Source organism: Durio zibethinus, chromosome 1, assembly GCF_047325235.1.
Source record: "Durio zibethinus cultivar Kanyao isolate XHJ-2024 chromosome 1, ASM4732523v1, whole genome shotgun sequence".
Classification (NCBI taxonomy): domain Eukaryota; kingdom Viridiplantae; phylum Streptophyta; class Magnoliopsida; order Malvales; family Malvaceae; genus Durio; species Durio zibethinus.
This window is the reverse complement of record NC_143162.1, coordinates 36,392,265-36,403,176: the sequence shown is the minus strand read 5'-3', so window position 1 is coordinate 36,403,176 and position 10,912 is coordinate 36,392,265. Positions and strand designations below refer to the sequence as shown.

The 10,912-nt window shown below is 32.9% G+C and overlaps 1 protein-coding gene and 1 pseudogene across 3 annotated transcripts; both read right to left on the bottom strand.

The window, feature by feature from the left end:
• Window positions 1-1,710: 1,710 nt before the first annotated feature.
• On the bottom strand, window positions 1,711-3,047 carry LOC149520601 (uncharacterized; annotated as a pseudogene). The gene is made up of 5 exons (XR_016346279.1): window positions 2,698-3,047; window positions 2,508-2,616; window positions 2,302-2,401; window positions 2,076-2,209; window positions 1,711-1,994 (listed from the first exon to the last, which is right to left on the bottom strand). The product of XR_016346279.1 is annotated as an uncharacterized LOC149520601 (transcript).
• Window positions 3,048-4,134: 1,087 nt separating this feature from the next.
• On the bottom strand, window positions 4,135-6,457 carry LOC111312661 (tRNA-processing ribonuclease BN). 2 transcript variants are annotated; one of them, XM_089767873.1, is made up of 5 exons: window positions 6,276-6,457; window positions 6,089-6,170; window positions 5,602-5,976; window positions 4,867-5,207; window positions 4,135-4,788 (listed from the first exon to the last, which is right to left on the bottom strand). In XM_089767873.1, exons 1-5 carry the CDS (start codon window positions 6,354-6,356, stop codon window positions 4,570-4,572), a joined length of 1,098 nt encoding a protein of 365 aa, XP_089623999.1. In that variant the 5' UTR covers window positions 6,357-6,457; the 3' UTR covers window positions 4,135-4,569. The 2 variants fall into 2 exon arrangements, with proteins under 2 accessions (XP_089623999.1, XP_022768858.2); XM_022913123.2 differs by having other exon boundaries at window positions 6,089-6,173; window positions 6,276-6,456.
• Window positions 6,458-10,912: the final 4,455 nt, after the last annotated feature.

Sequence of the window (10,912 nt, the reverse complement as noted above, 5' to 3'; positions counted from 1 at the left end):
ATCAATTGAAAAAGGATCACCAAAGGTTCTTTTTCTCTTTCTCTTCTTTTTTTAGTGAGAGATTCCTTGATGGAGTTGCTCTTAAACATAGAACTTTAATATTTTAAGGATAAGATTGAAAAGATATAAAACTTAAATAACATTTGCAAACAAAGAGCGATGTAATTATCTCTAATTGGTCAAATTTCATTGCTTGATATTTACTTGTTCGTTTGTAACATGTATATATCCGGAAAATATACATTCATACATATCTATTTATATCATGTAATATTGTAACTTGAAAAAGATCCTCTTCTCTCTCTCTTACACATCTTGATTTTTTTTTTTTGTTCTTGATTCCTGAGTTCTATATGTGAGAAGATTAATTTTGATATCTCCTTGCATGAAGCAATCCATGACTTAACTAATGCAATCATTAAATTGCAAAGCATAGTTGAATATGTTGAATACAGTTGAAGATTAGAAATTCATATATATCTGAATGAAAATTTCAAACTCAAATCCTTCATTGTTCAAACAATTAAAAGAAGGGTATCTCTAGCCTAATTAATACATTTTTTTTTAAATTTTCCATGGATTTGATGCATGCATGGACACAAATTCAAGATAACCGATTATCAATGATTTAATAAATGCTTCCAATATGATAAATTTTAATAAGTGAATGACTTATTGTTACATTATAAAAAAGAAAAAGAGAAAGAAAACCCTCACTCATGATGAAGCCATCTAGGGCTAGATTGATTAAGTCGGTCCACAAGATTGTTCGAAATCCAAATCCCACACTTAGACTAGTCTCAAACCCATATGATTTCAGTCCAGCTTAATTCTAAGGTCCATCGATAGCCACTATCATCTCAAATTATTGGGCCAAGGACGAAGCGATGCATACAGTGAAGATAAGGATGCAGCTGCTCTTGAAATCTTTAGCAACTTCTCTGAATTGATGCTCGAAGAGTACTCCACCATGAAGTGGAAAAAATAGAGTCCTGACCGAGGCAGATATTCCAAACTTATGAAGAGATTCTGTTGCAGAACTTTCAACAGTTCTTTCCACATCAAAAGATGTGTCAAGCATCAAAAGCCTGTCTTGTTAGAGCTAATTGATCAATTTCCTGATAATATATCATTATACCGAGGACTCAAGAAGGTGCCGCAGAAAATTTTGATTGTCTTGTGGCACAGCGTATCCAGAATAGGTGATTGATGGCTGTTGTTTGATATATAGTATATCGTTTTTATTTTTTAATCTATCATCCTTACATGTACATGCCTGTCGAACTAGTTAATCATTGAGTTCTAGCTTAGTATAATTCAGTAGTTGAAATTTGGTCCTTCCAAGCTCATATACTGATATGTTGGATCGATCACGACTCAGATCTCATGTCAACTAAATGTAGTATCATCTTATTAATATATTTTAGTATGTGAAAGAGATAACCAAGCCGTAAAACTACAAAAGAATATAATTCATAAAATTGATTACCATATAGAACATGCTTCAAAATGAATCACTTGTCTCCAACCAATGTGAAAATTGATATTGGCTAATTACCAGCGCCTACTAAAGATCCTTGATGTTGAAGCTTATTCTTTTATACCTTTAAGATTTTCTTTTTCCTCATCTAATCAACAGCTTAGTGTCTATATCAGTGAGGCTAGAAAAAGAATTACTGACCAAAAGAATAAAAGGTTTGTCTCTTGATCTTCTCAATGATCTTCTTTCTTCTATAAATGTATGTATGATCGGTATATAAATTTTTCAGCTACCTATCTTCCATGCTACCGCCAACTGAAAGCTTCGAGAGAAGGAATATACAAGCTGAGGAAACAAATACTGCTCCAGCAAAGCAGGCTAGATCCAAGCTAGTAACAATAGGTATATTCTTGAATTTCTCCAAGACTCCAACTTGAAGTATCATCATCACAGCATGCCCAATTTGTGACTTTGCTTGTGAAACTGATTTCATTTCAACCCAAGCTGGAAGTGTCTGAAAGAATCATGGAAAAATTCATGTAAAATGCTCCATGGTTTTTTCATGGTGTGACAAATTTAACAGAAAGTTGAATACCTTCAAATGGAAGAGCCCAAACAAGTTCGATTTTGGAAGCGAGGGAGCACCTCCTTTCATTGTCTTTGTTCCCACAAACATGATGTACAGCCCCATCCCAAAAATAAGCATGGCGGTTCCGACCAAGAACATATCTGCAAGAATAAAACATTCAACAGTTAAACAATATTATACTCAGCTCAAGAATAATGTTGCAATATATGTAAATGACAAAGAGGATATATACCTATGGCTTCTATCAGTAGGTGGATGATATGTTCTTAATCTAACTTTTGTGATAAACTATGGAAATAGTGTAAATATGACTCCAGAATGAGAAAGCTTCCCTGCATAATGGATGTCATTTTCACAGTTAAATACGATACGACTACCATATAAAAGAAACAGAACAAAGCGTAAGGTCATTCTTTTTCTTTGAAAGCGTATAACTACCTCCATGAAACAAAGTACTGATCCAAGTAAAGATCCAGCAACAGCAAATCAGGTAAAGAATCGACAATCAATTATAACCTGCAGGCATGATTGCAGCTGATAAATCTAACTGTTCCGTAGAAATTACTCAATTTTTTCAAAAGAAATAACTAAACCTTTTCAATGACAGGGTATTGCGGGGTATTGCCGCTTTTGAATGAGCATCTGAACATGTAATTTCCAAGGTCTTGGTTTCACAAACAGCCTGATCAGCACCTGACGCATAGCATTAATAGCATTTGCAAGCAAAGAAGACAACTCTCTTCCTCAATCAACCTGTGGCTTTGATATGACCAAAGTACTACTCTCTGCTGCTGCCACGAAGCCTTCACAACCACCGTTGATTTCCTCTCACTATTCCCACAAACTTTGTTCTCCCTATCTAGTCCTCCCTTGTTTCCACCTCACAGTGTTCACCGAGGAAGAAGGCCAAGAAGAAGCAGCAGCAAAATTACGACCAAAAGGCTTGTTTGATGAACGCAACAATCTAGTGGTAGCCATTGAACTCTGGGCTTAGAAAATTGGAAGCTCTCTTTTGAAACTTATTTTGGTTTGAGAATTGGTGGCGGTGGGGTGTTTCTATTCATTTTATACCGTACAATTGAACGAGAAGATTCGCAGCATATTAGTTGTAATTGTCGCTATTAGGCTACGCTTCTTTTTCACATTTTTCTTGGAGAGTATGTTTTGAATTGTTCATAAAAATTTGAAGAAGAATTACAAGGCTATATTAGAGTCACGTTGCGCTTTTCAATTTCTATGCGTGTGCGCTCAGTTTAGCTGTGATCCGCACACTTGTCAGCCCGTATCTTTAGGGGTCTGTTTGTTTTTCCATTATTTGGGACGGGGCCGATTGGCTTTGCTGGATGTTTCCTGCTTCCGTCGAGGAATAATAGTCGGCGGCGACACATGCTGATTAGCAAATTAGAGGAGCAAATAAAATTAGCATATTTCCAGGCTCACTGCCATTAGTTTGCTCTTTCACTTTGACCTTAGTTTAGTCTTTTTTCCTCGTTCTGTTTTATTTTGCAAGGGATCTTATTTTGGCCCTTGAATCTTAGGTTGCCTTTTAACTCACCACCGTTAGTTCACTTCTCACTTTGGACCTTCACTTTCAGTTTGTCTGTCTTCAGGTGTCCGTAACCAAATCCTCGAATGAACCACCTTTGGTTCACTCTTCACTCTTCAGATTTCAAATCTACGTCTTATTTGACTTAATTTTATAACAAGACATTATTTGTAAGTCACTTCAAAGAACCATCTCAGATTCTGTCCTAATGTTAAAATTAGTCTCAAGAATTTTTATTTTTTTTTTAAGCTTAAAATTCTTTGAAAGAATTCTGAAAGAAAACAAATGGTGCCGACTAGTGCGAAATTTTGCTACACGCCATCCATAAGCGGTCATTGAACAAGAGCCACACCATCTGACGATGCTAGTCAAATATAGCCATTTGAGCTCCGTTAAGGGCCAACCAATCTTCTTTCATTCGAAGGCTAATCACTTGAAATATAAGTTTTGGACTTAGAGACAAAGAAGAAAGGCCCTAGAGGGTTGTTATACAGTAAGGATCATTGGTGAAGAGAGTAGTTTGTCGAATCTGAAGCAAAGCATTTCAAGAACAAATAATATCATCAAGACATCTTTTAGTCTTTAGAGGACTAATTGCCTAATTGCCTAAAATCGAACAGTTTGAGAAACAAGTCAATAATCCCCCTGTATCAACACATGCAGATACTTGGGAAATATTCTTCCATTCAGGAAAAATAAAAAAATAAAAAGGCCATAATTAGAAGTTACAACCAATTGCATTTGAGTGACATCAAGAACTTCACCTTCTCTCTTTCTTCATTCAGCCTTAAATAATTGTATCCGCATTTTTGGCAGTTACCCCAAAATTTCTCCTGTTATGTACTTTAGATGAACATGAGTTGGGCCACGGAGTTTCATGGATACCTAAGGGGTAAATTTTGAAGATTCAAAACTAACAAAGAACTGTGGATAATAATACCACCCTTACAAACATCAATAGTTCTCTGCAACGGGTCTAGAAGGAAAAAGCCGTAGAAGAAATGTCATCAATGACCAAAGGCAAACCACAGCTACCACTTGGAAAGTTACTACCATCCCAATAAGTGCACCACCTCTCTCCATCATCTCTGGGGACTTGGGAGAGTCTTTCATCAAGAACATAAAGTTCTGAATAAATTGAGTAGCTCTGGTCAACTGATACAATCTATACACCTGCAAAATCAATTATAAAGTTGTAAATCATCTTATTTGGTCTTTAAATGGATCTGAATCCAGTAAAACACCTAATACCTCGAAAATAATAGGAACCAGGGGCCAACAAGATGACTGGCGCTTATCAAGAATCATCTCAAATGCAAGTTGAGCAGCACAGCCTACCAGGATAGGAGACACTGCAACCAAGGCTGGGAAGCCAAGCACCGGCCAAGTTAAATAGACGGAAAAGAGAGGAGCAACAACCTTGAAACCCGCTGCGAAGAAAGCTGATGTTATGTAGCCCCTGAGTCCTGTAATGAGACCCCACCTCTTGGCACTGAATTGCAAATATGGCCTTTGAACATGATCAGTCACAAGCAGGAACATCCCAAGACCAATATAGAACATCACTTCAAAGGAAAAAGAGGACACAATTTCTGCACGATATAATCATGAAAGAGAATTAATAAGTTCTTCATTTTAGACAACACACACTGCAATACAACCAATACATGGTTGTGAAAGAAATCATTGATGATTATCAATAACATATTAACATAACCAATGACAAAGCTTCCAGTCAAATTGGTTTATTGCAGCTTGAGACAAGCTCTATCATCTTTTTCATCCTAATTTTAAGTTCAAACAAAAACCTAACAGCCATAGGGCTGGCATGTTTTATCTGACCCCCTTCTTCTCTAATAATTATAGACAAAAACATCAGAATCAGGACGCAGAGATTCCACCATCCAAATACATTCAACTAAAACTTAGCAACCAGTTCACAATCTAACATTAAGGAAAGGAAAAGATCAAGTTCAATTAGAATACCTATGAGTGTCTCGTCCTTGAAGAAAGTCTCAATTGCATAGCTAAAGAAAAACTGTGGAAGGATCAATGAACAAATCAATGCAACAGGTGCCAAGACCCAAAGGAAGGATCCCTTTTCTTCTTGGAAAGGAGCTGACATCAATTTGCTCTCTTCCACTAGCTGGTGAGTTAGCCCATAAAAGGAAACAGAACCTGGTTTACCACGAAATGGTTCCACCCCACCAAATCTACTGATAGCCACACCAGATTTCTCCCTCCCAGTACGTTTCAAACTTGAGTTTGAATCAGAACCAGAGGCACAAACAACCCCCCCTCCATTCAATCTCCACAATCTAAAGTCTATATTTAACCTTTTCATTTTAGGCATAAAATACCCTAAATTTCAAAAAAAACATTTTTTTAGTTCAAACATCAAACAAGGCAGAACAAATGTTAGTACTCTAAAAATCTGAGAAAAGAGAGATAAAAAGGGTACACTTGAACACACCTCCTAGCCCAACATTTCCATTTCTTAGTACTATGTTACTTGCAGGAGCCTTGAAACTTTGATAATTGGAGACGAGAGTGAGCTTCTGGATTTGATAAAATTAATAAAAAAAAAACATAACTGGGATACTGAGGTTTAACGTTAAAAATGTAACAAACTTAGAGAAATTTAGAAGAGATTTACTTACAGATTGATTACAGAAGCGACGATGATTGGGTAATTTGAAATTTGGGAAAGGAAATCCGAGACAAACGGATTGAAGTTCCATTTCTTAGGGTTTTAGCAGAGTTTGTTAAAGTGGCTGGCTGCCACCGTTTAAACCCCCGAGTTCTCCAACGTACGAGGTCGTTTTTCAATTCCAGCCTGATCCGATCTTCAGAAAACTAAAACCTAACAATCTGAGGCCCACTCACTAGCTTAGATCGGTTTACTTATAACAATCTAGGCCTTTCTCCATTATTAACTGGGCCCAACAATTTAGACAAGCTTCCTTGATCTTCATAGTAGAAAATGAAAGTATACGTAATTTGACGAAATGAATTAGTATTTTATAGATTATCAATGTAATTTTTTAATTTTAAGATTAAAATATTGATATATATTTTATTTTTTAAATATTTTATAAGGGTTAACGTAAATTTTAAATTGTACAAAAAAAATTAATAAAATAACATATTTTATAAGGTATTTTTATACTTTGAAACATATAGAGCAATACTATAAATCTTAAAATGAAAACTAGGATTGGATGTTAACAATTTATTAAATAAGGAATCATCCTTAGGCATAAGAAACAAGAGCTAGAAAAAAAAAAAAAAAACAGAAATAGAATTCTTAAGATTGAATCTATTTTTATACATAATTAAATAACAAGATCATATTATTATTAAGATCAAAGAATTTCTTGATAAATTATAAAATAAAAAACAACTTCAAATTTTTTTAAAAAAAATTCTTAACTATTGAAGACAATTTATAAAAAAAAAATCTCCTTTAAAAAGAGAAACTAAAAATAATATAAAGTAATTATCATTTTATTTTATTTATTATTTTATGCATTAAATATGACATGTTTCTTATATGATTAATGTTTAAAATTTAATTAATTTACACAATTATTTAAAAAAATTAGCAAATAATTTAAAATCTAAATTTAGCATCTCCAACCTTTTTCTTTTTGACATAGGGTTCAAAAGAATAAAAATTTAATGCATATAATTAAATATTATTATTTTATTTTTTTGGTTTCAAGGAAAAAGTCCTACGAGAGAGGAAAAGGAGAAGTTGAAATTCGACTTGAACCTTTATATTTTTTTAAAGATTTTTTTAATCATTAAATAAAAAAATAGAAAATTATTATTATTATTATTATTATTATTATTAATTAATTAATTTGAAATGTGACATACGTCAATTTTCAACCACCCGAGATCATCTGGAAAATGATAGGGAATTAGTTAGCCTTTGACACAATGCATCACAAGTCCCTATATACGTGAATCATTGAATTTGGATTTCGATTCAAAATCATTTAATCCATGTGCTCTATTATCTGTATGTAGTTAGCCTTCGACGCAATGCATCACAAATCCGTATAATTTTTTTAGGAAACCGTATAGGAATAGAGCAAAGAAAAAATTTTAGAGATTTTTAATTTAGCTGTAGGAAATTGGAAACAGAATCAAAATCAAACATTGGTCGCAATCAAATCAAAACCTAAATCACGTCACGATTAAATTTGTTTGATAGACTCATTCTTAAATGAGTAATCCTAAAATTTTTTACAAAAGACCTTATAAATGGTTCTGAGACAAAAACAAAAGGAGAGGGAGAGAAATCATAAAAGAGGGGGAAGCAAATTAATTCCAACTGTTGGAGGGTGAAAATTTTGTTGGGTTTGGATTTTGTTTGGTATTCGTTTTGGGTTTTAATTCATACAGGTTTTGAAATTGAGTTTTTTTAGTGTTGTTGAGGTCAGTTTTGAACTTTCTGTGGTTTATACCTATGGATTTATGTTTTAATTCTGGATAGATTTTTTAATTTTGACTAGAATTCTGGGATAATTTTGGGCTTTTGTTTCTTTAGATTATAATAGATACTGATTTGAATTTGAATTTATGAAATTATTGAATCTTGCTAAGTTTGAGTTTGAGTGATTTAGGAATTATTATCTAATTATTGTAAACATGAAAATTAACTGAGTCTAATCTCTTGATAAAATGCTAAATTTTTCGTTTAGCCATTAGAATTGAATTCATGACAGTTTCAAGTATTAAAATAATAATAATAATAATAATAATAATAAACCAAGAGTTGGCTTGCCTTGCTGCCTTGGCCCCATTGTTTGTTAAACCTCCACCTACATGTGTACGGGTGTCTTTTTCTGTGTTTGGTCGAAACATAAACTCACTCGTGCATGTGAATTTCCCTGGTACCATATATAATATTCTGCTGCAACCTTTATAAAAAAACATAAGAAGAAAACAATATAGAAAAAAACAACATTTCAACCTGAGGTACTGCATTAGCCATATAAACCCACGCAGCTTTATGCAAAAGTGGATTAAGAGTCACGCGAAATTTATGTCAAACTTGGCTGGCGGTGATGACCAGCAGTAATCAGAATGATAGGTTATTTGGACTGTTGCCTTGCCTTGTATTTGAGTTTGACCCCAGCTTTTTAGACTTTCAACCCATTTTACACCAACTTTTTTAGTACTTTTTTTTGTTTTTTTACTGACTTGGTCCGTCTTGTTGAGCTGTAACGTGTACGAATTTCATGTTTTATGAGTTATGGTTTGATTCATTGATTGGGCATTGGCCTGCATGCTGGGTAAAGTGTCATCAATAAAATATAGAGCGTCAAAGGATTTTGATTGAATTAAGTATGTGATATTTTGTATGATTTAAGTTCTGTTTCCACTACTAATAGTAATATTTTTAATCAACGATATGGTTTGTTGAAATTTAAGGCATGCTTTTTAAATAAATAATCTCTTCTCACTTAAAATTTTCAATGCCAAAAGCTAGATTTTCACTTTTGTTTTGAATAATTAAGAGATGTAATTAATAGTTTTAATAATTCTAATTGTTAAATGATTCAACTTTCAATTATACAGTAAAATAAAAGTTTGAATTTCACTACATTTTTAATGCAATATAATTAAAATTATTATACCATCAATTAAATATAAATATCAATTTTAACGATGTATATTTAATATAAAATTTTTTTGAAATTTTTTTAATCATAATTACAAAAAAAATTATAATTATAATTATAATAATTTTTATTTTTATTTTTATTTTTATCAAAATTAATCTTATTATTCATCCCAATGAATCATGAATAGGGGTGTAAATGATACATTAGTACTCGTAAACTATTCGGGTTCGATTAAAAAAAAATTCGAATTCGATTCGATTATTATCGAGTCGAGTTTGAGCTCGAGTAGCTTGACTTATCGATCGAGCCGAATTCGAGTATTTTTATATCTGATTCGAGTAGCTCGAGAGTCTAATCGAGCTTTTATATTTAAATATATTTTTATTATTTTAATTAATAAAATATTTCGAGTCCGAGTTCGAGTTCGAATTCGAGCATGAATAATCGAACTCTTGTCGAGTATACGAATCGAGCTTATTTTTACATATTAATCGAGCTTAATCGAACGAGCTCGAGTAGCTTGAATTCGATCACGAATCGAACTTGAGCTTAAAAAATAAAACTCGATCGAACTCGAACTGAGTATTGAACATCGAATTATGAGTCGAACTCGAATTCGAACTTTTCACTATTCGATTCGACCCGACTCGTTTACATCCCTAATCATGAATCATGAATCATTCGTTCTTTTCATATAAAAAGAATCGCGAATTGGATTTGGGCGTGGAATTAGACACCAAGACCAGGGCAGGGGAGGGGGGGTTGGTAGTCAATCAAACAGTTTCTAACTAAACCTGTTTAGGTCGATCAGCCAGACTCATTCATGGTCGGTTTATGGCGATCAACACGTGTCATCGAGTTCATATAGGAAAATGGCTAGAAATTGAAGGTCTTCTGTCTCAAATTCAGCATTAACGTGAAAAAAGCTTGGCAACAGATAATGTTTTTTTCCGTTGTAAATGGAAAAGGAAAAATGTTTAAAATCTCCGTCCAATTATTTCAGCTCTATAATTGAAGATTGGGACCATAGGGTCTCCAACATATAAACATGATCCATGGCACCGATCGATAAATAAGTCTTGATGATATATAACTAGTAATTCTTTCAAGATTGACATTACCCTTGTTTAGCAAAATTTTAATTTGACGCAAAATTTAAATAAATTTTTAATAAATTTTTACCAAACACATATGAGACGAACTTATAGAACTAACTAACTTGTATTAGTAAATTTAAAATCTTTTTGTTATGACAAAAGTTCAGTCCATAATCCCTCTTTATAACCTTTTATGACTCATTAAATTGAGATTCTTCTTTATTTGTAAACTCATTAATTTATCCAAAAGTGATTTGATTATCAAATAAAATTTTGCATAAATTCAAAAAATTTATTACCAAATCTTTTAAGATTTAAATTAATATTCATAACACTTTTATCTCCCAATTTCCACATGTTATTAATACATGATACATGATGAGTGACCACCTCCATACGCAATTATAATACTACGAAACAAACACGTGCGCATTGAAACCGGAAAATTCTCAAGGATAATAAAAGACTTTTCCTCCACGAGATAAAATAAGTTGAAAACACATGAATAATTAAAAATTAAAAACAATTCAATTACTCTTCATTTTTTTTATTGCTTAATGA